Source organism: Phyllopteryx taeniolatus, chromosome 15 (genome assembly GCF_024500385.1).
Source record: "Phyllopteryx taeniolatus isolate TA_2022b chromosome 15, UOR_Ptae_1.2, whole genome shotgun sequence".
Classification (NCBI taxonomy): Eukaryota; Metazoa; Chordata; class Actinopteri; order Syngnathiformes; family Syngnathidae; genus Phyllopteryx; species Phyllopteryx taeniolatus.
In genome coordinates, this window is record NC_084516.1 from 13,813,540 (window position 1) to 13,841,334 (window position 27,795).

The 27,795-nt window shown below is 42.0% G+C and overlaps 2 protein-coding genes across 2 annotated transcripts; one reads left to right on the plus strand and one right to left on the minus strand.

Annotated features, from left to right (window-relative positions):
• Window positions 1-344: 344 nt before the first annotated feature.
• Window positions 345-8,017, minus strand: stard7 (StAR related lipid transfer domain containing 7). The gene is made up of 9 exons (XM_061800131.1): window positions 6,889-8,017; window positions 6,058-6,221; window positions 5,929-5,978; window positions 4,036-4,146; window positions 3,478-3,560; window positions 3,012-3,111; window positions 2,782-2,866; window positions 1,502-1,728; window positions 345-1,280 (listed from the first exon to the last, which is right to left on the minus strand). The coding sequence occupies exons 1-8, from the start codon at window positions 7,335-7,337 to the stop codon at window positions 1,547-1,549; spliced, it is 1,224 nt and encodes a 407-aa protein (XP_061656115.1). The 5' UTR covers window positions 7,338-8,017; the 3' UTR covers window positions 345-1,280; window positions 1,502-1,546.
• A 3,393-nt stretch (window positions 8,018-11,410) lies between these two features.
• slc20a1b (solute carrier family 20 member 1b) lies at window positions 11,411-25,962 on the plus strand. Its single transcript, XM_061800124.1, has 11 exons — window positions 11,411-11,730; window positions 13,016-13,676; window positions 15,083-15,223; window positions 15,937-16,022; window positions 16,136-16,232; window positions 19,398-19,517; window positions 22,411-22,686; window positions 23,063-23,627; window positions 23,708-23,893; window positions 24,208-24,292; window positions 24,384-25,962. The coding sequence occupies exons 2-11, from the start codon at window positions 13,328-13,330 to the stop codon at window positions 24,546-24,548; spliced, it is 2,070 nt and encodes a 689-aa protein (XP_061656108.1). The 5' UTR covers window positions 11,411-11,730; window positions 13,016-13,327; the 3' UTR covers window positions 24,549-25,962.
• Window positions 25,963-27,795: the final 1,833 nt, after the last annotated feature.

The following is a 27,795-nucleotide window of genomic DNA, read 5'->3' on the forward strand; positions in this document are numbered from 1 at the left end:
TATGCTATCATGCAAACAATGTTTCATAATTGATCTTGGAATAGTATTTCTCAACTCTCAAAATTGTCATTTTCCTTAAAATATTAATACTGTATTCATAAATGTTATGCTCATACAATCCAGGCTACTTTCTTGTATACAATTCTTGCAAAATTCTAACTCCTAATACTCCAACTTTGTTTTGACATTTTTTCTGGTAATAATACAACCATCATAAAATTCTGACTTTTTTCCTCCCCAAAAACATATTTACACCACTGATCTACATTTTTCTTGTCATATTATTTTTTTCTTTTGAGTGTGACCGTCAATCTTGGTACAGACACACAGTGTGAGACACAAACTATTCTAATAAGCTCCTTTGTTTTAATGACATTCCAGATCAACATGCAACAGAATTCCACACCTTTGTTATCAGTTGCCATGTGATAAGAAAAACATATTTTGTATCCATGCAGGTCTACACAACAGTGTGACATTTGCGGGCATTAGCAAATATTGTCTCATGTTTCACTGGTTATTGGAACCCTTTTAGTCGGGAAAAGCAGGGAAAAAAGTGACTACCAATTCAACACCCTTGGATTGGTAAACTACTGAAGATCAGGAAATTGCTCTTTGCGGGATACGACAGGAACACGACACCAATACAGTACAGCTCGAGACAGAAAGGAAAAAGATGGAAATGCATGTTGTCTGCCACATTGCCAGGCTGTAAACGTTATTTAGACGTGATGCATTATTCCGCAACATGTTGCGCGCTTTGTACATTCATTATAGGACGAACACAGCAGAATAACATTAAACAACAGAGCTTAAACAAAATCACAGTGAAATGTTAGCTCGCTACGAAAAGGAGTTGAAATGGGGTAACCTTTTTTTCCCATTGTGAAATGATTGATACGTGAACAGATTGTGAAGTGCTGTTTTCGACAAGGACTACCAAGTGTATGTGTACCACTGGACGTGAGGATTTCCACGGTTGTTATAAGACACTGCGTCCCCGCTGTGGAAGGACTGGTTTAGCTTGCTTTTAAAGCCCTCATATTGTGTGGACATGGTAGCAGAAATAGCATGACTGTGAGTCATATGACGAAAGAGAGAAAGACATAGCATGACTGAGTCATAAGAAGGAAGAAAGAAGGAAAGAAAGAAAGAAGGATGGAAAGAGCAAGAGAGAAAGAAAAAGAAAGAAAGAAAGAAAGAAAGAGCATACCAGTGTTCTCCCATTGAGGCCTTCATCTATCAGTGCAGAAATGCATACTCATGTTGTATTGGAAATACTGCAAAAAAAAAAAAAAAAAAAAAAACATGTCCACCAAAATGTCAATGAAGGCCAAACAATGAATGCTTTGGCCCGAGTGTCAGTGTACACACATTGGCAGAGGTCTATTGTTCTCTTTGACATTTCATCTACCCCCCAAAAAATAATAATTAAAAAAAAAATTACATTTTTTTGTTTTATATATATATATATATATATATATCTTCACACACATCGTACCCACAAAGTAGGGTTTGGAGGGTTTCATCTGTATCCTCATTAACGTCAAGCGAACATCTGACCGGGACCGCCGGCGTGTTTCTTCTCAGCGGCGTGGCGCTCCTGGTTCTGCTGGCGGCCCGTATTGTCGTTGGACTTGATGACGCCGGCATAGTCGTGGATGCCCACCTCTAAGTTCTTGGCCTTCAATGCGGCCGTGTGAAGCTTCTCCAGGAAGTCCGGCATGCCTATCACGTCGGGATAGGACAGATCCGTAAATGCGTTTCATTTTGTACGTAGGGACCATAACACAAAAATGCTTGTATACAATTTATATTCTTCTGTACTGCATACCCCATGAGAAAATCCTCAAAATAATTCATTCAATTAAAATAAGTATTTCCAACTAAATTTGGATTAAAAAAATAATTATTATACAATTAAAACATAATCTTGAGCAAAGATTAAATTACCAGTCAACTCAGGTTTTTCTACACCATTATATTTTGCTCTGGTCTTAATTAAAAATGCACTTAAATAAAATACTTAAAGTAAATTGAATTATTAAATTATAATAATTATATTTTCTAATTGTCAATGGTCAAATTTTTAAGACAGTGTAAATATTTATTAAATTTCCAATTTTTTTATTTATTTTTTTACAAAAGAATCAAATGTAAAAAATTGACAACTACATTGAAATATTTAAAGCAAAAGTACTTTTTAAAAGAATAATTTAAAAAATGTGCATTTAATTTTGTAAATAAAATAGAAAACCTATGGTGATGTTTATAAAAGGAAAATATTTGATTTTTTTTCTAAATACATAATTCTCTTTTTTGTTGAATTATTAATCTATTATAAAAAATTTAAATGCATATTAAATTTAAATATAAATGCAAATGTTAAACAGCATTTAACATTTTAATGAACATACGCATATTAAATACAATAGTTGTTATTAATAAATCAAATAATGTGGAATATAATCCTTTATTAGTTAAATGCGTATTTTAAATGTTAAATAAAAATACAAAAATGTAACTAAAAAGTATTTTAAATCTTTAAGTTAAAAATAATAATAGAGAGCAACTTACCAGATCAAACAAGTATACACAAACTTTTGGACTGTTTTGGACTTGAAATAAGAAAACAGAGCAGACCAGCGGTAGCTGTTTCTTCTAAGAATATTTATAGGAGTCCTACTGCATTCCGCCCCTAGAATTTCTGAATATGGACTAACGAACAATGAATGATGTATTATTTGTGAAAGTCACAGAGTTGTGAGATGAAAAGCTCACCACTTGACACCATCCAGCTCACGCAGTAACGAGGGAAGGCGGTCTGAGGGTCGTCACTGTAGGTTAGCAGGTAGTCAAATCCATTCTGTCAACATCATCATCATCATCATCATCATCATCATCAAGTGTTTGAAATGGTTCACTTTGCATTATGTAACCTGGACATTTCAATATTCATAGCAAGGTTCAGTATATTTGATGACACAAAATGATCAGGGTGTGATTCTAACCTCATCGAAGGACTTGTGTGGACGGATGACCATCTTGGATTGATATGCGTGAACTCTCACAAAATCCTGAGACTCGGGAACTCGAGGATGCTGCACGGCTCTAACGAACATAGTGACAAAAAAGTTGATTTTACTAAAATTGGTGAATTCAAATATATTCTTCCATTTTTACGTTTGTATTAATTTATCGCTTTAAACAATCGATATATTGAAGACAAAAATTCTAAATTGGTAAAAACCTCAGAATTGGTTAATTCTAATTAATTCTAAGGAATACATTTTAAATTAGCACTAATCATTATTTTATTAACAAAAAACTATTTTACATACTCAGTTTATCTTTTTTTAAGCTTATCTACAAAGGATCATCCTGATTTAAAATGCAAATGTGGCCCCTGAGCACGAGTTTAAAATTAATAACAACAACAATAATAATAATAAGTATCCTTTAATAATCATTTCTTACCTGGACACTAGAATCATCAGGTTGTTTCCCAAGTCGACCTCATAGCGTCGCACATACACGTAGTCCCTGGAGTACATGGGATACTGCGAAGGAGATTTGACATGATTTAAAATGGGGAAAAAAATATTTTTTTAAAAACGAAAGAAACAAATATTTAATTTTTTTTTTTTTTTAAACCTGTGGTTCTCAAACATCGTACGCCTCCTAAAAAGTATATTTCAACATAATTGTAAGGCACTGCAACATTACGCAGAGCTTGAACATTAACATTGTAGTTAATGGAGGAAAATTTTAAACGGTAATAATTCAATTGTAAAAAATATATAGATACTGCACGTAAAAGTGAAATAACTGGACCGAAATAAATGTTTAAAACCAAACTGTTCTTATAGATTAAATGCAAATGTAAGGAACTTAAAAGTTAAATACAACTGAACTGTACTTAGGCGGTGATTCTTTCTGATACCACTAGAGGGAGCCCAACTACCACACTGAGAACCACTGATCGAGGAGGTAGCTTTGGAAAATAAATAGAGAATAAGAAGGAGTGGAACTGACAGGAAAGTGTGTAGCCCAGTGTAGAACTTCCGAGCCCGTGTTGACGTCCCTGTCCACCACTTCCAGTTTGATCACCAGAGCGTCCCACTTCTTCCTGTACTCTGTATCCAACTGGGGACAAACACAAAGCAGCAGTCAGTCAAGTGTAGTGCTATTTATATTCCGTATATTAGCAACCACAGTGTGTTAACATCACCTTTGTGATAAACAGCTTGCGCAACGGGTGACTCCACAAATACTTGACCATGTTCGCTTGACATGAAACGCATGTGAGCGCCTCAACAGCAACTGATGGTCGTGCGTCGATGTGTGCAATATATTTTAAGATAGAGATTTGTTATTGGGTTTTTTTTTTTTTTTAAGATTGTAAGATCTTTTTACAGCAACTACTGTGCAAAAATCAACAGCTTTGACGTTAATTCGGGTTTCATAATTCATGTTCCTGTACAATACATGCATAAATAACGTTAAATACAGCAGAAAGCACAAAAAACAAACAAATTCATTATTGTATTTTATTATTTATATAACTAAAAAATATTATATACTTTCCATGTAAAATAAATACAGGCATTAATTTATTTTTTTTAAATGCAATAAGTATTGCAAAAACAGAAAAGAAACAGCACTGTACTATTTGTTTTTTCATAAATATAAAGTTACAGTAGATAGATAAATACTGTACAATACTGTACTGTACATTTAATTACAATAAATTTAATTACAGTAAGTTAGCACCCATTATTTCTGTCCTGTTGGTTTGACTTGACTGATTAGAATAACAGAGCAGTGATTTCCAACCTTTATGGAGCCAAGGCACATATTTTACAATTGGAAAATCACCCGGCACACCAACAAAAATGACACAAAAAGTAGATACACAGTAATTACTGTATGTACTTCCTGACATCTAATAGAAGAGCATTTATTTGTTCTGTCTGTCACTATGCATCACTGGCATAAATAGAGGAACAAAGATACATCATTTCTTGTAAGGGAATACTTTTTTGAACAGTTAAGTACAATTTGATAATTTCCCACAGCACACTGGTTGGAAATCCCTGGACTAGAGAATACTTTTGAAGATACTCAGTATACAGTACAAAAGTATATGCAGTAAATGAACAAGTCATTTAAATAGATACATTGCTCCATGTTGTGATCGGATCGGTGATCGGTTATCTCTTTTTTAAACTCGCTGATCGAGTAAAGCCAAGCCCCAGCCAAATTTGCATTTATTTGCATTATTCATCCATCTTTTACAGCGCTGCCTTGCCCTCATTAGGGCCGCTAATAAGCTGGGGCTGGGCTTGACACCAGACCGTATTTCTACTTAGAGACTTTTCTTTGGCTTTTTTGGTCATTCCACCAAGTAAAGAGTGTGATGACAGCCACGAAACCAGAAATTGAACTTACGGTAATGCAGCAGTTGCATAGCAATCAAAGTGGTACACACAGTACGGCTCCGTCCTGACTGCTCAGTACCATAGTGAACAATGTCATCATAAGTGTGTGTGTACCATTATTAACAGTGGCAAACTCAATTTTACACTTATGACATTTAAGAATATTAAAATATTACATTTAATGTACTGTAAAAGCTTGAAATGTGAACAAATTTAAGTTTTGTTGGGAAAACTGTTTAATTTAGTATTAACTTTTTTTTTTTTCTACTCATGCATGTAATGTATAATCCCTGTTGTTTTTGTGGTTTACTGGTGATTTCTATGTTTCTAGTCATATTTTCAAAATATTTGCTCTTTTTTTGCCATTGTAATATGCATAACAGTCTTTATAGAGTAAAGAGTAGAGCAAGAAACGAATGCGAGACCTCAGTTCAAACCAATAGGCCATTAAAAACCAGAGCGACGTAGCAGAAAAAGACATTTGTACCTGTACATTGAAGAACTGCCTTGGTGTGACATCAGTGTATGAGCCCAACACTGCAATAAAACACAAATAGAAACAGATTTTGACAGCCCAAAATGGTCCACCTGACAAGCCACTTGCTCCGGTGCTAACCTCTGTACTCGTAGAGGTGACTGCCGGGGATCGGCCGCTTCCACACTCGGAAGTCCTTCTTCTCCATCACAACTTCCCAGCCGGGCTCGGCGCGACCGCTCGCTGCACCCGAGTGTGCGTCTAGGCTCTTGACAGTCTCGAGGCCCTGCAGCTCCAGCCCGCATCTGCACAATCATTGCATTATTTGCATTATTCATCCATCTTTCACAGCGCTGCCTTGCCCTCATTAGGGCCGCTGGTGAGCTGGCACAAGCACAAGGAGAACATGAAAACTGCACACGAGATTGAACCCTAGGACCTTGCGACTGTGAAGCAGATGTGCCAACCACTAGGACACTGTGCTGCCAAATACAGTATGAGAAAGTCCGAATTAGGGTCACCGCCCTTTTTGAAACAGAGCTACTTCCTTGGTACCCATTAAAGTGAATGGGCTACCAGTTTGATACACATTTCCGAAATAATAAATTTGCTCAAATTACCTTTAATTATATGTTATTAAAACCTACTGAGGACAAGCAGTGTAGAAAATGGATGGATGGTGTATAATGTGGAAAAAAACAACATATCAATATGCAACACTTTATTTCTATAAGTGTTTAGATTTTCAAATGATTACTTCTACAATATTCCTAGGAAATCACAATGTCCCATCACTAGTGAGCTATTTTTAGAACAGGCCCTCAGGTCATGCGTCCTTGGTGTTCATGTTGGTGACCCCTAGATAAACATAGGGTGCATGACAAATGAAGGCGTTCCTTTGTGGTTGGAATGTTGGACTCGTGTGTTCAAAAAAAATAAAATAAAAAAGTAAAAAAAATAGAGTTTCCAAACCTGTGCATTTCGTCATCTTGAATCTTCTCATTGTCCCACATGAAGACCCCAGCAAGGGCCGCGATCAGCTTGCCCGGGGAGGAATGCTTGCTCTGGAACCTGCGCCATATGCTGCCCACCAGGGTCCAGCGGGTCCTCTCCGAGTACAGATTGGAGTACAGTTCGGCGATCCGACACGCACGCCGCAGCCTCTGGCCGGTGACGAAGCCGCAATGGTCGGCGAATATGGACAGCAAGCCCTTGCTCCTGTGTCTCGATCTAGCGGCGGTCTCCAGGACGCCCACCCTGTGGAGGGTGCACAGGAGAAGGCCCGCGGCCTCGCCCAGCCACGACCCCGAGCCTCGGCCGTCATCCTCCTGCACAGCCCGCCGGAATGCCCTGACCCCCGGGAGCCTGAGTGACCTAACACCGACCTCGGTGGTGACACGACGGGGGACTGAGTGAAACATGACTGCTTGCTACGACCGCGACACACGCTCCCAACAGACTGGATGACTCCCCCAAAACGAGGGTAGTAGAAGTATCTACCTAGAAGCACTCGACGATTGTTTACATCAAAAGTTCATGTGGCAGATTTGCGCTCGCAAATCTCCATTACGTTATCGCTCGGCGAGCACGCGACATTTAGCATCGGCTAACGTTAGCGCGACACTTGCCCAACACAACCACTTGAGTTTGTTCTAAATTAAACGTGCTACTACCTGCACTATAAGCGCCTTAAATCCACCGTTAATATCTTCGAACTGGGATAATATCTTGGAGACGCGCACTGTTGCACACGTTTCGCATCCTTTGCAGATTATTTGACCTCCTCTTCCTATCGCCCAGAGACACGCCCACTCGGAAGTCAGCCTTCTAACAAGCGACCTGATTGGAAAGAGACTGACGTTAGGCGATTGTGATTGGTCAAGATTTGAGTTCGTCGTAAACGTATTGACTCACGTACCAGCATGTGCGTTTGGTCACCTTTTCGACTCGAGAGCGATTAAATGTATTGTTCCGAATTTTCACAAGCCAGCTTTTGTGCCATGTCTCATATTTTTCTTTTATAAAACACAATATTCGCTTTATGCGTGACAAATCGCGTAATTAAAGCTGTTTTTCGGCTTTTTTAATAATATATTTTTTAAAAAGGAAGTTTGGCTATACGCTAAAAATATTACGTCATCAATATGCGTCCACTACACAGCTCATACCTGTGGCAGTAATCTTATTTGTGGTATAGAATGTTGATTCTGTAAATTCCACTAATCATTATGACATTGTTATTGTATTCATTAAACTATTTTATGGTTTGTTTATATTTATATTATTACTTATAAATAATGTAAAATTATCGTGTGTATGTGTTCTGGTAGTGTGGCAATATACCGCATCACACCAAAAGGTATTTCTATTCATTGTTTTGTAACAAGATAATCTTTATTGGTCCCACAATGAGGAAATTTGCATCGTTTCAGCAGCAATAGTCATCATTTGTCATCTTTGAGCAACACGAGTGGGACAAAAAAAAATGAAACATCTTACTATGAAGCAGCGAATATATCAATCAAAACTATAGACGTCTTGAATTGAACATTAGTGAACGAACGGGATTAGCAGAAAATGTTTGAATGAACATAACGGTGAACCTTTAGGGAGGTAATGTGTCCCACTAGGCGGCAGGTGGCGTTAAGTGACCGCTTGCCCACTGCCTACGAGCACGCGAAGATAGGGGGAGCAAAACCGGCAGCGCATTCCCTGTGTCTGGACGCCAAGCAAATTAAAACAACCTCCACATTGTGCTGCATACGGTTGACAAAAAAAAAAGAAAAGCAAGAAAAATAAATCTCGTGAAAATCCGTTGATATACGAGAAAGTTACGATTTAATTTCCTCATGTCATGATGGGAACGTCAACATCCCCAACATGGCCGCCGCGGAGCGGCTAGCGCCGATGTGCTATCTCCATCGGCTGCTCCAGCGCGCTGGCGTATCTACTCTTCATATCAATGAACTTCACAGGGAAAAGTCACTTCTTCTTCTATGATTAGACGACGTAAATACTACTTTTGAAATTGACCAAATGAGTGTCGTAATTCAACTTTAAATACTTTTATTTTATTTATTTTCTCAGCATATGCTGGCTTTTGCCGATTGAGTATTTGGCAGCACGCCCACCGACGCCTTCCCAGGCTGATTTCACCCTGGTTGTCTCCAGCACTCGTTGCTAAACGACATTGCTTAACTATCCGGAAACGATCATTAATGTTGCTGGAAATGCTTCTTTATGTCATTCAAGATGGGGGGTGGCGCCCCGACAAAGCGAGTATCAAGGAGTACCAAGTTTGGTGGTGTTTTTCCCCCTACTACTTGTCATACAAATATAAAATGATTGAGAATTGTGATGAAGACAACAACAACAAAAACTTTTCATACAATACACTACTGTTTTTCTGTATTAAAAAGCTATGTCAATCACTCTGACCGTAGGTAGACCTAAGGTATGTCCTTACTTCTGTTTTTTCATATTTCTTCAACGTTTTCAGCCATAATGGTGTAACGCAAACCAACACAACCCTGTTACTCATTTTAGAAAAATACAGTTTAATATCCAAACCAAGTTTGTTCTTGACCACTTTGCACAGCAGCTAACACATTGTACTCTTGAGCAAAAACTCTTAATATTAGCATTGATTTTCAACCCTGTTACATTAAATTAAACCCTGTTACTGGATTGTAATACTGAAGTTGTGTTAGTATTTAGATAAAATTCAACTTTAATTGTATTTATGCAGTCATATTTTTCAAATACAGTACTATATGTTTTTCAGAAGGCACAGTGGACAAGTGGATGGGCTTTGGCCTTCTGTGGCGCTTGCATGTTCTTTCTTTACTTGCGTGGGTCCTCTGGCACCATCCCATGTTCCAACAATATGCATGCTAGGTTTACTGAAGACTCTAAAATGTCCTAAATTGTCAATGTGATGTCAATTTGTCGATACAGTATGTGCCCTCGGATTAGATCCCGGTCGCCTGACTTTTGTGCAGTCCGCGTGGGTTCAGTTGCGACTCGGTGACGGTGTGACGAGTTTAGTGTATCTACAGAATGTGCCTTGTGATTGCCTGGTGACCACTCCGGGGTGTCGTCTGCCTTTTGCCCGATGTCAGCTCAGATAAGCTCCAGCTCACATGATTCTAGTGAGGATAAGGGGTACAGAAAATGGATGGATGGATTTAAGCAGCAATATCATCAAGATATATTTTGAGTGTCTGAGTATCTGTAACAGGGTTGCGCCAAACGAGGCAAAATACTGTACATGATATGACAAATATTTCATAAATTGTGTGCTGTTGATGGTCGAGTTGGACTAATGAAATTATATAATCGTTTATTACCTGTTCCTTAAAACATACCAACACATTATAAGAGGGTTTCTATATTTTTAGTGGCCACCAGATTTTTTTTTAAGTGCATTAAAATGGCAATGTTTGATTTTTAGAATGTTATTTGGACCCTTTGCATTACATAACAATTGCAAGCAGAGCTGATTTCTTCTACCAGACATTTTTAGAACCATTAAAATAAAAATGGTATGTGACTGTCAAGGGGTGACATTTTTGACTGAAAGGCAAATAATTTTACTGAAAATCTTATATCATCACTCAATCTCACAATAAAACAAAAGGTATCCTTTCAAACTTTGATAGCATAAACAATATTTATAGTTTAAGTACAACTAAAAATGGCCCTTCCTTCCAAAATGTCTCTTTTTGCAGTATGTCTGATGCAATTTGAATAGTCCTTTAAATTTCACAGATCATTACATTTTTGGTTTCCGTGTTGACTTCATTTTGGACACCCAAATTCATGTGACCGTCACAGAGTGACAGGTTTAACAGGGACAGATTTCTGATGAAGTGTGAGATTATTCAAGGAGACTGCGTATCACATCGGCTGACTGGTGAATGTTTGAAGAACACAATTTACGGGAAAAGTTTGCCTATTCAATGACTGAATGGGTTATCCAAGACCTTAATTCTCAAAAACATTGCGATGGGACACGTCAAGGAATGACATTTTATGAAGAAAACATTATTTATAAGATGTGTATAGCAGCCTGGGGAGGGGGACCTTGCGTGCTGTGGGAAGTATGACTATCATTTAATGCTACATTAACAAAGGTATTTTTGGATTTTATACGAGGTAAGGAGCTGGGAGTGTGAGACACCTGTGGCCACTAAAAATATAGAAACCCTCATACAATAAAGGCTCAGTTTTTCCAAAATGTTGGGATAGATAACCCGAGTACATTTCAAAGTCTTTACAATTTTCTTTGTTTTCTTTTACTCAAGTACTGGAGTTGAATTAGTCATCTTACTTTGACCATTGCACCATTGTCTTTTTTTGACACAAATGTCTTTACTTCTACTTTAGTACAGAGTGTGAGTAGTTTGTCGGGTTGTGTTAGAAAGTAACCACAAAACAAAAAAAAAGTGCCTCATTGAATATGAAAGCAGTCGTGCAGTCCGTCAGCTGGCTGGTGGAGGGGCGGCACGAGCTCATGATAAACCCCCTCCTCGCCTGCTCGTTCGCCGGCACACACGGTGGTGAAGCCCGGTCCAATTGAGACGGTTCTGGGCTATCTCGTTCTGTCAGATCGCGCTACGTACTAATGTAATTAATTTGCGGGTGATTATTCTGACGCCTTTATCGCTGATCGTATTTGAATTTTAACTAAAATTTTCCACGGTCCCTCCCGCGCGTTCTCGTAACGTTCCGGTAGGCGCGCGCGTCATCCTAATTAGCTTGCCGGCTACTGGAAGGAAATTCTTCAAACGACAGTTGACAACTGGACGTGCGGTAAGTGGATTTTTGTTGTGTCACATTAAAAGTACGGAACGTGTATTTATTCCCCCCATGCGACTTGTTGGCCAGTGGATGTTAGCTAACTGTTAGCATGGGTGTCTACCCGGAATTATTTCAATGACACGTTATCTTAAATAAAAAGTCTTACTAATACTACTAACGCAGCGTAAAGATAAGAAACCCAACCGTGAATTTGTATGTCGTTTGACTAATACAGACCGTCCAAGAAAGCATTTCGGCCAATGTCTGACTCGAGTTGTAACTCATTTTTACGACACAATGAAAGTCGTCGTTCGGATACTAGGAGTGGTGGCCATCTGTCCGGAAGTTGGCAGGTCATTGAATGCGGCTCGGCACCGTTTAGCTACAATGTAGCCACATCCGGACCTTGTGTACATTTCCTTTTTTTGCGTCAACGTGCAAATACTGACGCCAGTGGTTACCATCCCGGTCCGCTTTCCATGTATGTGTAGAGTGTGGTGTGATTAAAGGCGCTGAAAAAGGGTCGCGCTGAAGATGGCGCTTAAAAAGTCGTATGAATGGATGACGACACGTGCTCGCGGTGAAAACGTCTCGGTCCACAAGTGTTTTTTCCACCGCCGACACGCAATACACTTGGGTCAATTGAACGCCCCGGGCCGTCTAGAGTCGGGTAGTGCGGGAGTCCGTTGTATAGACGCACGATTAAAGCCGGAGTTGTGTGGCGACGTTCGGCGAAAATGGCAGTCGTGAGGCGCTTTACGTGTCCTCCTGCATACTGTAATTAATTGAGTGAGGCGTTTACAACCTCAGGTTATTCCGCACTCCGCTCTGTGTTTTATAAACGGCCTTTGTATTGTCATCAACCTGGGACAACACTAATCTAAAGCAGTTTCACAATGAGTAGTTTAATTGAGCCGTGAGGGAACATATTGTTAATTTGACTAATATCATGGCAAACAACAATATTGACTGAAATGTTGCTCTCGTCTCAATGTACTCAAATGTACATACTTGGTGTGATCTGGTAAAGACAAAGCTATTCTTTTGTTTGAATGGCAACAGATGGATACACAGGTTAATTGTACCTTCTGCCATCTAGTGGAAGAGCATTTAATTGTTCTTCCTGTCACTATATGTGGCTGGAATAGATAGATGAACAACAATACATTATTTGTGGTAAATCATTTTTCAGACTAACTGGAAGTGGATCATTTCCCGCAGCATGCCTGATGATCTCTCGTGACACACTGGTTGGGAAGAACCGCTCTAAAGCAAATCTCCCTGTTTGTTCTTTCAGGATGTTCCCCTGTTCACCTGCTGCTGTTACACCTGCACAATGGCCGCCTCTTCACACCGTGCACTAACTCGGACCCAAAGAAACTGCAACCTGTTTAGTATAATTATAGGATAGCAATAAGCCCCATAAATTGTCACGCTATACCTCTCTATTTTCTTGCCTGTCCCTGATAAGTCCTGTAAAGAAGCTGGGCCTTCAAGACGATATATTTATTTCCTCATACCTCCAATAGTTGTTCTGTTTGAATATTATAGCATTAATAGTTTATATATATATATATTTATTTTTTTTGAAGTACTGTAATCTACAGTTATGGTTTCAACAACGGCAACCGTGACTGTAATCGTGGTAGCCACTACGGTAGCGGCGCAGGGCCCCCTCACGGGTTACTTATGGCTGCTGATCATCGGCTTCATCATCGCCTTCATCTTGGCCTTCTCGGTGGGCGCCAATGATGTCGCCAACTCGTTTGGCACTGCGGTGGGCTCCGGGGTGGTCACCCTAAAGCAGGCTTGCATCCTGGCCACCGTGTTCGAGACGGTGGGCTCGGTGCTTCTCGGCGCCAGGGTCAGCGAAACCATCCGCAATGGCATCATCGACGTGGGCATGTACAACGGCTCCGAGCATCTGTTGATGGCCGGATCCATCAGTGCCATGTTTGGTGAGTATCTGTGCCGATTCTCTGATAAGGCTCACAGATCCATGTCAACAAAGTGCAAATGGTTTCTTTTGCCATGTTGCATTTTTATTATGTAAGCAGCTGGGAAAAGGCCCCCAAATAATTATTGTAAAAATATGATCCAAACCTTTTAAACCAAGCACCACCTCAAACGAAAAACTTGCCTTTCCAAGTACCTCAATAATGACCAACAGTATAATACAGAAGTGTAGTAGTGTTAATTAAAAAGTAAAGAGGCTAAAAACTATATTTAATATCATTATAAGCCACTGTAATATTATGCACAGTTTGAACCTTTAGACTGGGCTTAATTAAATATAGGAAAATCAAAAACGACTCCAACAATGATTCAATGAAAATCTATTGCACATAAAGGGAGTGTCTGTGAATATTCTCATTCATCCAGCTCATTTTATTCTCAATTGAATCAATTGCAGCGGGACTGTTCTGGTTGTCTTAGAAGATGTTTAACCTCTCATCCGAGCAGGCTTCATCAGTTAATGCAACAAGGCTTAGTTAGGACAGACTAGCCTGAGTTGGTGTGGAAAAAGTAAAATGTAAACTATTATGCTTTAAGTTCTGGAGGCACGCGCCAGACCACTTATGGTATCATTCTTTTGGAATGCAATGTCCGTCCACAAGAGCCGTCAGGTGGAAACTCCCTCATTAATATTCCATTCATTTGCATGCACATGTAGGTTAAATAAAAAAATGTATGTAAATGTTTGAAAACAAACAGTTATTAAAGATTAAATGTGACTGAACTCTAATATTCTGTATGGGATTTAAAAAATTGTTTAAGCCACTGTAATGTTATGCACAAGTTGGACATTTAATTCAGTGATTCTTTTGGATACCACTAGAGGGAGTCTATGTAGTACTGGTGATACTAGTACTCCACTTTGTGAAGCACTCCATTAAAAAAATCATGGAAAACTAATTCAATTTAAAAAATAAAAAAAAAGTGAAACTCACATTTTAGAGATTCACTACAGAGTACCACTTAAGAGTGAAATATTTCATGATTTAAAAAAAAAAAAAGAAAATATATGTTTATTTAGTCACCGCAGAAAGATTTACCAGGCATTATTCCCCATCCACCCACCCACTGAAGTAATCTGCTTGATCTAAAATACAACAGTGTATTTGGGGATATTATGAGTTAGAAATTTTCTCAGACTCTGCTTTTCAGATGCCATGTCACTTGTGCAGGCGGCGTATTGTGGTAAATGTTTACCATTACACATGGTGGTATCAGTTTATAGTTAGTTATTAGTTGTTTTTTTTGTCCCCCCACCCCCAACGAGGGCAAAAAGGCATTTTTTCAAGTAGACATATAGAGGATAGCTAAGATGTTGCGTGTGACCAATGTCCCGATTTGCCTTCAGGTTCTGCTGTGTGGCAGCTGGCTGCCTCGTTCCTCAAGCTACCCATCTCTGGAACACACTGCATAGTTGGTGCTACCATCGGCTTCTCTCTGGTAGCCAGAGGCCAGCAGGGAGTCAGGTGGCTCGAGCTTCTCTGGATTGGTAAGTAACACATGACCATTGTCAGCTTTTCATAGCCTCGGTGCATGTTCTAATGGTACGTGGCTGCTTTGTTAGTATAATGGAGTATGCTAGTTGTTTTGTTTTGCTGGGATGAGTGCCAATGTATCTGTAAACGGGACATGCTAAGGACAGTGTGTAACTGCACAGAACACATGAGACCCTGCAGGGTTAGAGGCGTTATTTAAGTTTGACACCACACTGTAAACTCTTTGACTTGGCGATTATGCCTACGAAACGTTCAGCAGATGTCTTAAAATTGTAACTGTATACATCAGAACATCATATTGTTATGCAACACCCTCCACACTGATGCAGAGGCACGCTGTGGGTTCTAATTACTAATGCTGGCGGTAACTGATGTAACTCGATACTGAGCAAGTGTTTCCTGTTTGTAACCTGACGGGAGGCACTTGCTTTCGAAAAAGTAGAGCCACGGTATTGCTCTAGAACAAGGGTCACCAGCGTGGTACCCATAGGCACCACGTCACCACAGGAGTCGCCCGTGGGCCCGATCTTAAGAATAGTTCACCAGTGTTGGGACATTGTAATTTTTAAAAGCGTTGGTGATGCCCGTTCCAGAATAGTCTGATGAGGAAGAATGAATGGAAATTCCGCATTGTTGCATCCTGTTCTTGTTTGCTATTTTCTAATTGCGACTGACATTTTAACTCTCCTGTTTGGGTTATTTGCAGTTGCTTCTTGGTTTCTGAGTCCCCTTCTGTCTGGGATAATGTCGGCTGTGGTTTTCTACTTTGTGCGCGTGTTCATCTTGCACAAGGTATGTTTAAGATTAGATCTTGGAGCAATATAAGAAGTAAGTTCTTCTTTGTGTGATGTTAAAACTGTAAAGGATTCGTTCTGGTTTTCCTGAATGGGATTTCTTCCTTGCAGAAAGACCCGGTGCCAAATGGATTGAAGGCCCTACCTGTGTTCTACGCTATAACTATAGGAATCAACCTGTTCTCCATCATGTTCACTGGAGCTCCGAGTGAGTGTCACTGTCTCGGTCATGTCCCTCTCCATGTCTGTCCTCAGGCACAGCTTAAAATAAACTGCTCCCTCATTCAGACTGCAGGATGCCCACGCATATTCCACACTCAACCAGACTGTTTATCCTTATAACTCTGTTTATTTTAACATGTTTTTCGGGGCTCTCTTGGTTGCTTGTGTTTGGAAGTGGGTCATAGGTGGAATGAAAATGTTAAAAGAGGAGCACAGCAGGCAGATGGAAAAGAGAAGTAACAAGGGTGTTGTCATTGGTTATATTTGGACTAATGCCTGTAGTCTGTGAAATCATAACTTTGATTCATTCTGAATACATGTTGCCCCATTTAACGTCAAGAAACACTTTTATTAAATGAGCAACTTTTGCTCCTTTTGTGTTCTTCTCTCTACAGGGCCTAACAAGATGTTAGCTGGCCTGGGCCATTAAATGGTGGCTACAGGCCAGAGTAGGACCAGATATGGTGCGCTGATGTGCATGTACACATCAGCGCACTGAGAGGCGATCACTTGTGGTTCCATCATAACCCATGAGCCTGCTTAGCCAGGCACATTCTGTACAATTGTCCTTGTACTTGGGTTAAAAAAAAAAAACACGCAAAAGAAGGTGCGAGAATGCATTTTAGACACATCATCAAATGCCTACTGCATCGTAGGTCACACTTCCCCCCCCCCCTTTCCACATTGTTAGTCAGGTAGCACTTGGGGCATATTTAAGTGAGTAGCAGTTGTCTAAAATCCAAATGGATTGTAGTCTCCTGTTGGATTCAACAGTGTAACATGGTAGCAGCCAAGCAAGGACAGTTGGCTTGGTTTCCTGTGACAAGACTCAAGGCTCAGATGCTATCGTCGTGGTGCGATAGGACACCAGGCATCCTAGGGCACATTCCAACATTTTATGTGTGTGTGTGTGTGTGTGTATATATATATATATATATATATATATATATATCTATACACACGCACACAAACACATAGCCGTGGCAGAGACCAAGTCAGCAAGGTCAGCGCGATTGCAGGTCAAAGAAGGTGAGGGTCAGCTCTCTGTATTCCACAAATGAGGTCAAGGAAGCCCAATTGAAATCTATACTGTGACCTTGTAAATGAAAATGAAATGAACTCTACCCCAAACAGATACATTGAGATTTGAAGACCATGTTATCTATCGGGTAAGGCAGTACAAACAGCAGGAAACAAATCCTCTTTTTGCTCGCCAGACAACTGTGTGTGTGTGTCTGGTTCAGTGTCATTATGATGGTACAATCTGACCCTGGCACCAGCCTCCATTGATGGGAGCTTAATGCGTTTGGCTGGACAGGGATTTTCTGCCTGAGTTACTCTCAAAAACAAACACCATTCAGCATTCGTCACTGTGGCGACACTAGCCAGTAACATAAAATGGACAAATACTTGGGCGTTGTTTTTCAACTTGAGTCAAGCTCCTGAAACTGAATCATCCGTGTCTCCCGGAGGTTGCTAGTTTTGATTACATTTTTCAGGCTCTAATACTGAACTCAAAGACCTTTTTCCCTAGCGCTAAACCACTCAGCTGGAAGTTAGGCAAACGTTAGGTCTAGTCGCCCACTCGTCCATAAAGTATCACTCTCGCTGTCACTTGTGTAATTAAACTTGGCTGCTCATTGAGGGGCGGGAAAAAACCCAACATGGAATTGTGTAAAGTGGCTCGCGGTGTGCGGAGGTTTTTCGAGGCGGGGTGTGGAACACCGCTGTGGTCAAAATTCCATTTCCTGTGCAGCCCCGTCCATCCCACTGAATGGCTGCGGCGGGACTGTTTTGCAGGATGCCTGTGAGTGAGTCACAATGACACACAGACAGACTGACGTGAATCTCGTCTAGCCTGCAAACCCACCCCCTTTGTAATTAATTTTTATTTTGTTAAGTCGTTCTGACACCCGTTTGTGAACATCTCGCTCCACATGAGCGGCGCGAAGGGCAGCGAGCTCAGCTATTCACAGAGCCGTGCCCCTCTTATTATTCTCCTTGTGCCATGCCCACCTCGAAGGGCGCACGGCTCTGTTGCATAACTGAATAAACGGCAGCGAGGTGCTCTTCGGTCTCATGCTACGGCGTGGCCGAATCAGCGCACAGATCCGCCACGGACTCCGACCTCAAACTCATATCGCTCGGCCTTGCTCTTGCATTTGCTTTTGTTTGCCTTCGCTTCATTTATTCAGCGACAAGGTCACTCTGCAGCAAGATGTCTGCTTCCCCTGGGGGGTTGAAGTCGTTACTTGTGCTCACGCACTGCATCATGCCGACGTCAGCAGCACGAGCGCTTGCTGCAGTGTTGGTATCAAGGTGCTCTTTGCTAAAACTCCCCCTTGTCACTCCCTGCGGAAATGTCACCTTTTAAGGAACTCGTTGTCGATGTGCTCTTGTTAGGGGTCATGCTAACATTGTTGCCCCCCCCCCCCCCCTTTCTTTATTTTTTAGATGTTACATAAGTATTCATTTAGAAGGGGACCGCATGTTTAACTAGACCTGTATAACAACGCCACTGTTAATATTTACTTACGGAGCACAGCAGTGGCGCGTGACCGCATGTCAGAGCCACAGAGACACTGCTGTGGCACCAATCAAAGCAAGTTCCTCTATCCCTACTACATAGTTACCCATAATGCACTAGTATTTAACAAGTAGACAAATTAAATGGAGCGCACTACTTGGCTACAACCAACAGAGTTGATTCACTTTCAACTCTGAAGTGGTGCTACAGCCACATTATGGTGATTTGTTTAGTTCAATAGAAAAAGGAGTTCAGAACAATCAGATTCTTCCGTCAGTTCTACAGTTTGCTGTAGCACTTGTCAATCGCAAGGCACATATAGACTAACAACCATTCCCTCTGTGACAATTTAGTCTTCAATGAACCTGTGTTTGGAATTTCCACCTTGCTGCCTTAGAAATTCTCCCGTTGCTTTAGAAATATTGAAACCAATAACTGTTTAATTACCCCTCTAGTCTCAAATAAAAACAAAGTCAAGTGCCCCTCCATATTGATGTTCACACTCCAAATGTGTGAGCTGCCCGCAAAGAAAGGTGGCACCCGCTGCCCGTTTGTTTAAAAACCTGCCTTTTTTTGTCTTTTTCCATTTGTGTGTCTTGTTCTGTGCGCCCGGTGGTCCTCCAGTGTTGGGATTCGACAAGCTCCCCTGGTGGGGCATCTTGCTCATCTCGCTTGGCTGTGCCCAGCTGACGGCCGTCGTGGTCTGGTTCATCGTGTGTCCGCGCCTGAAGAAGAAGATCGAACGTAAGTGGATGACTTGACTCATTTCCCCGAGTCTACTTAACCACTGAAACGGTTTCCTTGCTGACCACACCGCCTGAACCAGCTGTCTCAAGCTACACCTAGTTAGACGGTTTACTTTTTAATCCATTCATTGGGTATTCAGTTAAACTGATAGGCAGTAAGTCTGCTCTATGTGGGTCATAGTAATCCAACTAACTGGCCTTTAGCACGGCCGTCTAAAATAAGTCACGGTTGACTGTAAGGTGTTGACGCGACATATCCAGAGTGGTGTAGTATTTGTTGCATTAAGTTTGCCTTATCCCCCCCTTTTATTTAGCTCATTGAATATTTTATTTATTGTATTCATTACAAATTTACAAACATTTGATTGTACAGTGGTTGATTTGTACAGTGGTACCTAGACTTACATTTTTGTAGTAACAAGCTGTCTCTTGTTCTTTCTTTTTTCTTAGGTTTTAACTCATTCACTGCTATTGATGGCTGTTGAATTCAAATATCCATGTTAACATGGAGGACTGGACTTTAAAAGTTGTGTTTTAGGACTTAAATGTATTTATTGCTTTGGACAGTGAGCCAAAAGATTTTACAAGCGAGCTTCTTGTACGCCACCGCTTCTGTGAAGTGGGGAAAAAAGTTGCAGATGCCCTTTCGGCCATTTATTGAACGGGCCAATCAAACACAAATGCAAAATGAAAACACTTGCGAGGAGCATGGAGCAGATGCTAACAGTGAACTAATGGTGTGGTAAATGGCTAACAGGACTGACTGTAGCTCCTGAAAGTGCACATCAACACACTGATGGACTATGGTGTTTGTGACTTTTGGTTTATTTGCGTGTAAAACCAGTTAATTTCATTTATATTCTATTATGCATTTTACAGTTTTTTTCGTTTTTGTCAATACAGGGCTATTTTACAGAAAAAAAATATTTAAAAAAAAAAGGTAGTTTTTGTGGGTCAGGAACGAATTAATGGCATTTAATTTCAATGGGTAAGATGAAGTAATGGAAATGTAGCCCCTGAGCAATTAGGTTTTCCCACACCTGCTTTACTGGATCATCTTGAATCCACAAGCACTTGTCGTGTGAGACACAAGACGGATTTTCTAAGCGGTATTGTAAATACATCCCATGTCACTGGATCCTTTTAACAGTATTTTCCCTCCCCTGGTCATGTACTTTTGTGAAAGGGTCCTCGTGTCCCGTGCTTGTATTTTTTTTAATATTTTGATGCGTCTGAAGTAGGGCTGCACAATTATGGCAAAAATAAGAATCGCGATTATTTTGATTCATATTGTAATCATTATTCATGTTAGGGGAAAATCTGTATTTTTATTGCACTACTTTTCAACAAACCATGTAACAGTTTTCAGTGCCAAGTTAATCTTAAGAATTAATGATAAAAAATAAATTTACCCCCAGAATGTCTTCTTTGCCAAGGGCTCACTGAATAAATATGCTATTATAAAGTGCAATCACGAATTGTAACTTAATGGAAGCAAATACAGTTAATGCATAAAACGCACTAACATTAGGCTGTAAGCACCGACTTTTCATTTGAAAATCCCCATTGATAATATAGTGAATTGTAAAGGAAGGGTACGTCTCCGTTCTTCTTGATTGGTCAGTCGTACACGGTCACAAAATGCAAAGAACTTGACAGTTGTGATTTCCCTCTCTATGTACTTTTTCTTTGCCAGCCGCTACAACGATTGTTCGTAGTGTCTTACCGCGACACGCCCTCTCTCCGCCAATGTGCTGAGAGGGCCAACTTTAAAATAAACGCTTCATATATATTACTACATTGGACATCAATGCCATTCCCATGGGCTCACCACCTGTGGGAGGGGCCATAGGGGCCGTGGGCGGTGGCCGAAGGCGGGGACCTTGGCGATCCGATCCCCGGCTGCAAAAGCTGGCTCTAGGGACGTGGAATGTCACCTCTCTGGCAGGGAAGGAGCCCGAGCTGGTGCGCGAGGTCGAGAAGTTCCGACTAGATATAGTCGGTCGGACTCGCATCCACACACAGCTTGGGCTCTGGTACCAGTCCTCTCGAGAGGGGTTGGACTCTCTTCCACTCTGGAGTTCAGCACCTCCAAATCTGAGACCATGGGCCTCAGTCGGAAAAGGGTGGAGTGCCCTCTCCGGGTCGGGGATGAGATCCTGCCCCAAGTGGAGGAGTTCAACTATCTTGGGGTCTTGTTCACGAGTGAGGGAAGAATGGAACGGGAGATCGACAGGCGGATCGGTGCAGCGTCTGCAGTGATGCGGACTTTGTATCGGTCCGTTGTGGTGAAGAAGGAGTTAAGCCGCTGCTCCTCCGCATTGAGAGGAGCCAGATGAGGTGGCTCGGGCATCTGTTTAGGATGCCTCCTGGACGCCTCCCTGCTGAGGGGTTCCGGGCACGTCCCACCAGGAGGAGACCCCGGGGACGACCCAGGACACGCTGGAGAGACTACGTCTCTCGGCTGGCCTGGGAACACCTCGGGATCCCCTCGGAAGAGATGGATGACGTGGCTGGGGAGAGGGAAGTCTGGGCTTCCCTGCTAAAGCTCCTGCCCCCACAACCTGACCTCAGATAAGTGGAAGAAAATGGATGGATGGATGCTAGAGAATAGCAATGCCATTTAGGCTTTTGTTTTGAAGTTGGCACATGAGCACAGTGGCGCTGAATTGAAGCCTTAAGCATGCGTTCGCCCCCTGGTGGCTGGCTGACTAGGTTGGAGGCACGGCTGCCAACAAAGTGCTTCTCATATGCAGCAGTGCCCGCATTTTAAATGTAAAAGATTAGGCTCATTTCATCGTGGCAGCCAAAATTGCAATAACAAGATTTTATTAATTGGGCAGCCCTAGTCCCAAGTAATGTCTCACTCCCAACTTTTGTCCCCTTACTAGGAGATATTAAGTCTTCCAGCCCCTCGGAGAGCCCCCTCATGGAGAAGAGCGAGCTGAAGGAGCCCCACTGTCCCATCCTCAAACCCACGGACAAGGAGGCGTCGGCGCCGTCCTCCCCGGCTGCCGATCAAATTCCCGCGGTCCCGCCGGCTTCCGAGGAGCGGCGTGTGGCGTTCAATATCGGAGATTGCGATGAGGGCGACGTCGTCAAAGAGCGCAAGGTGGCCTTTGACATTGGGGAGTCGGATGAAACGGAGTGTAACAATGCTAATGGTGGTAAGTATATTAGAGCATAGCATTTTTAAAAAATCTACATTTAAAGTGAACTCTCAAAGATGGCTCAAAGGTCACACGAAAACCTGTAATAAGCTATGGCAGCATGATGGCATTGTGAGCAGTGAAGAAGAGTAATGCTAATGTTAGCTGCTAGTGTTAGCTACAGGCTGACGAGGTAGCATGTTCAGCTGAAGACATTCTTAGCTCTAGTGCTAGCTTATGTATGTACAGTAGTGTTTCCCCTCTTCCTGATTAATTTGTTTCCATATTTGTAATGGTTTTGTATTATTAAGGGAGGAGAAAAAAACTAAACCTACATTGCCATCACTGTGAACTGACTGTCCCCCATTGGACTTGGCTCTCTCTCGCTGTGCAGTCCCCAAGCAGCCCAGCAACGGTTCTGCCACTGGTGCCCATCAGGTCCAGTTCAACAACCGGCCGGCACAGATCCCGAGCAACGGCTACAGCCAGTACCACACGGTCCACAAGGACTCGGGCCTCTACAAGGACCTGCTGCACAAGCTCCACCTGGCCAAGGTGGGCGACTGTATGGGCGAGGGCGGCGAGCGGCCCATCCGCCGCAACAATAGCTACACGTCGTACACTATGGCCATCATCGGCATGCACGCCGACTTTAAGCACAAGGACGGCGAGCCCCAGGACGGGGACAAGGCCCCCGGACAAGGCCAGGACAGGAAGCGCATACGCATGGACAGCTACACCAGCTACTGCAACGCCGTGGCTGAGCACGCTGCGCCCGAAGGCCTGGGCGAGGACGACGTGACGCTGGAGATGGGCAAGGAAGACGCGGGCAGCACCCAGAGCTCCCTGGACGAGGACGGACTGGACGCGGACAAACCCGAAGTGTCCGTGCTCTTCCAGTTCCTCCAAATTCTCACCGCTTGCTTCGGCTCCTTCGCTCACGGAGGAAACGACGTCAGGTACGCGTCCGTTCATCGTGAGGCGACGCGTCGTCTCGAACGCATCGGCGGGGTTAACGATTCCATTTTGCGTTGTGCAGCAATGCCATCGGCCCGTTGGTCGCTCTCTGGCTGGTGTACGCCAGCGGCAGCGTGACGTCCAAGGAACCCACGCCCACGTGGCTGTTGCTCTACGGAGGCTTGGGCATCTGCATGGGCCTGTGGGTGTGGGGCCGCAGAGTGATCCAGACCATGGGCAGGGACCTCACCCCCATTACTCCCTCCAGGTAAGGTTCTACACACGCCTGACACCGTACATTCTTTCATCTGGCCCAGCGAGCATTTGACATGATCAAGTGTCCTGTAATATTGTTTCATTTGAATGTTTTTATTCCTTTAGTGATTGATTTTTACTTGGGAGTTAAGCTCAATACAATATTGGTAAAATAAAATTCACTTTTAAAAATGCTGTTTTACTTTATAAAAAGATATTTTTTCTTACCTCATTTACATGTATTAATTTAGACAAAGTTGAGTACAAAGGTCTGTTGAGTGGAACTTCAGGATTTGTGTCTAAAAGACTTTTGATTGCCTCGCGCAGTGGTTTCAGCATCGAGCTGGCGTCTGCTCTGACTGTGGTGGTCGCTTCGAATGTCGGCCTGCCCGTCTCCACCACCCACTGCAAGGTAGGCTGCGCTCACACTGGATTTTGTCAGTGTGACCGGCTCCAGTAAACAGGAAGTAGTCGGCGAGACTCACTCTGAATATTTTTGGCAGGTGGGCTCCGTGGTGGCTGTGGGCTGGCTGCGCTCCAAGAAGGCGGTGGATTGGCGTCTGTTCCGTAACATCTTCATGGCCTGGTTCGTTACCGTACCCATCTCGGGCCTGATCAGCGCCGCCATCATGGCCATTTTCATCTACGCCTTCAACGGCACCGTGTGAGGCTTTGGCCCCCTCATGGGGAGAAGAGAGAAGACGACGACGACCGCTCCGGTGTGCACCGAGAGGAGTGGAGTTGGGCGGGGTTCATATATCGCTTACCTCAAGCCAATGGAAAAAAAATAAACTACAGATGTTTAATGGGACTTGCGATATAGTCCTTTAGGGTCATGGCTGCATTATGTAACGGCTCACATTGTGTTGCTTGTTTCCAGTCAGGCCTCCCATTGAGACTATTGCATTTCCTTGTTCTTGCTTTTTTTTGTATCTTCTCATTCTGTAAAAGGCAACAACTTGATTTTCAAATACTTTTTTTTTTTTTTTTTTTACTTTGCAGTTCTGTCAATAACACCATGCAGTTTTAATTTTCTTTTGGAAAACAAACCAAAAAATTATTAAAATGCAGTATTAAAACTTTTGCAGATGTTTCAACAGAGTTGGCATAGATGCAAAAGTTTTTTTAGTTGAAAACCAGGTTATTGCTATGTGAGTGGGATTATACCCCCCCCCCCCCCCCCCCCCCCCCCCCCCCCCAATCAGGCTTCTGGAGTACTGAGACTCTATTCTCTACATTAAAAAAAATAATAAATCACTGCTGAGGAAGAGAAATTTTGGAACATTTGACTAATTATATTGCTGATGACTGGAGGGGAAAGACCAGCTAATTGTGGATCAAATCAGAAATGGGTGTCCATAACAAAATAGCCTTAAGGATAGTCTTCACCTTTCACCTATGCTCAAACCAATGTAATGTAGTTCAAAAAGTGTGAAAATTGTGAAATACATTAATGTTAAACTGCCTATATCTCGGTTTTGTGTTCTAGGTGTCAAAGCAAATGGTTAGTGTGATATTTGATGGTTCCTTTTGAGTGTGGCATGTTATTTTTAGAACATGTCACAAGCAAAAAAAAAAAAAAGTTGTGGAAAAACAAACAGCTGACTTTCTCTAATGTATGCGCCTTGGAAAGTATTGAAACACTGAATATTGTGAATTGAAATTGTCTCTCTAAACAAGAATGTGCTGAAATCCCGTTTGAGCTTGTTGGTATCGATCCTTGGTTACATTTACACGCAAGTGTCCAACTGCCCTGAAAACTTTTTTTTTTTGAGGGGGGTGGGGGGGGGGGTCCCCTTTTAGCGGGCAATTGAATATACTCAGTGGTCCATTTGGGGGAAAATGTGTTGCATTCCACTGGTAGCGTATATTTGCCTATTGAACTTTTAAATGCATTTCACACATGTACATGCTCGAGTTGCCTTAAATGTTTTCATTTACCCTTAAGGTACCAAAGAATGATCTTTTTTTATTTTTTATTTAAATATACAGACACAGCCACATCATGGATGGAAAAAGTCAAACATTGTAAAAATGTTTTATCTAAGTTGTACAATAAAGGTTTAGTTCTGTGTGTTGAAATGTTTGAAACCTTCCTTGTGAGTAAGTACAGTAGTGGCAAGGTATGGTTTGGATTTGAATTTTGGCCTTCCTATGTCAAGTTTTCATGTCATCCCATGCTTGCATTGGTTTTCTCTGGCTATTCTGGCTTCCTCCCACATCCCAAGAGCATACGTTAGGTTCACTGGACTAAATTGCCCATAGGGATGAATGTGAGTTAACAGTTTGTCTATAAGTCCACTATGATTGGCCGACCACTATTCCAGGGCGTAACCCGCTTCTCTCGCCAAAGGTCCGCTTAGGGTTAACTGAAGACTAAATTGTCCATAGATAAGAGTGAATCCATTTTCTATAGAACCTGTGTGCTGGAGCCTTGGGACTAAATGTAGGGTACATTCTGTAGTCTGGCATACACTACAGCCCACCTGCAACGCTAAAGAGGATAACCGTTATAGAAAATGAATGGATGGATATACTCGCGGTTAGGCACCCACAGAAAATTTAAAATTATTTAAAGATTTTTTTCTTTTTTTTGTGGGGGAACAAACCCGGAAACTGGCAATTTTCAATAAGCGTTTTCAGTGTTAAGCGCCCCCCTCCCAAAAAAAAACTATTATTAATTTGAAGAAATATGCAAATAGGTCAATCTTGGTTCCAAATGGTGAGTATGCAGGGGTCCACTGTATTGTATTACATTTTGTCTATATGAGCACTGTGATTGGTTGGTGGCCAGTCCAGGGTGCACCCCGCCTCTCGCCCAAAGTCAGCCGGCATAGGCCCAGCTAGCCCGAGGCCTTAATGAGGACAAGCGCTATAGAAAATGGATGGCTATTTGTTTGTATTTACCAGTAATGAACAGCTAATTAGCCTAAATGAGCATAACAATCCATCCAACTTGAAATATATCTCAAAATTCCTCAGCCAAACTTCCCACAGAAGTTTCTGGAACTTGTCCTGAAGTTTACTGTAAATGTTGCCGCTTCCCTTTTACAAAGCAGAGTAGACAAGCTTGACACTTTGTTTTCTTTTTTTTTTTTTTTTTTTAATTTAGAATTTATTGGAGTTGGCTCTGCCACGCTGTAAAAAGTGCTCCCATCCACTCAGGTGTGCTCTCACTCGAGTAAGTCTGTTTGGCAGGAAAAGAACAAAAAAAGTAACAGTTAAATTCCCAGCACGGCAAGCCATTACTGTGACTCACATTCAGCTTCCTGGTGGATCACTACTCACTCAACAGGTTTTGCTCAAACAGGTGCAGTAAAGGTGTGTCGAACTCGCTGTATGTAAACTACAACCACGCCATTCATTCATAAACTGCTGCAAGTAGCACAAGCAAATATAGTTAGAGTATAAATCCAGAACAATAAGTACCAGGGGACAGTGTCCTTTAAAAACAACGGTCCTGGTTTTGTGTCATACATGTATAAACCAGTCCAAAGATTTGGTCATCTCTGCAGCGTTCACATTGTTGTTGACAAATTTCAATCATCAGCTTGTTAAAAAAAAAAAACACCAGTGTGGTATGTGTAAATGTTGTGTTCTCAGCCAAGGCCTATAAAAGGCTTTTGACTATTTTCAGCTGACCCAGACTGGCTGCATCCAGTTTCCCCCACAATGTGCTGCATTGCATAAGCTCACATTCACACACACACACTGACAGTCCCTTATACTGCATCTGGCCACACTGGTGCAGTGGACGTGTTTGTTAAGGCTACGACATTTACACCATGTTCCCGGCGGCCACGGCAGCCCCGCTTTCAGGCCGTAGTGAGACACCGCGGGGGAGGGGATGGGTCACAGTGACTGCCGTGGATGCCTGGCAAGATTTTTAAACTTTCAAAAAAGTTGTCGCCTAGT

Excerpts from the sequence above, each read along its gene's own strand:
- slc20a1b (XM_061800124.1), top strand. The coding sequence starts at position 13,328 with ATGGTTTCAACAACGGCAACCGTGACTGTAATCGTGGTAGCCACTACG. Across the intron at positions 23,894-24,207 it reads ACCCCCATTACTCCCTCCAG|TGGTTTCAGCATCGAGCTGG; the intron begins GTAAGGTTCTAC and ends TGCCTCGCGCAG. Across the intron at positions 24,293-24,383 it reads TCTCCACCACCCACTGCAAG|GTGGGCTCCGTGGTGGCTGT; the intron begins GTAGGCTGCGCT and ends TATTTTTGGCAG.
- stard7 (XM_061800131.1), bottom strand. The coding sequence starts at position 7,337 with ATGTTTCACTCAGTCCCCCGTCGTGTCACCACCGAGGTCGGTGTTAGG. Across the intron at positions 3,561-4,035 it reads ACTGGGCTACACACTTTCCT|TATCCCATGTACTCCAGGGA; the intron begins GTCAGTTCCACT and ends TCTCCTTCGCAG. Across the intron at positions 1,729-2,781 it reads GAGCTGGATGGTGTCAAGTG|GCATGCCGGACTTCCTGGAG; the intron begins GTGAGCTTTTCA and ends CCGACGTGATAG.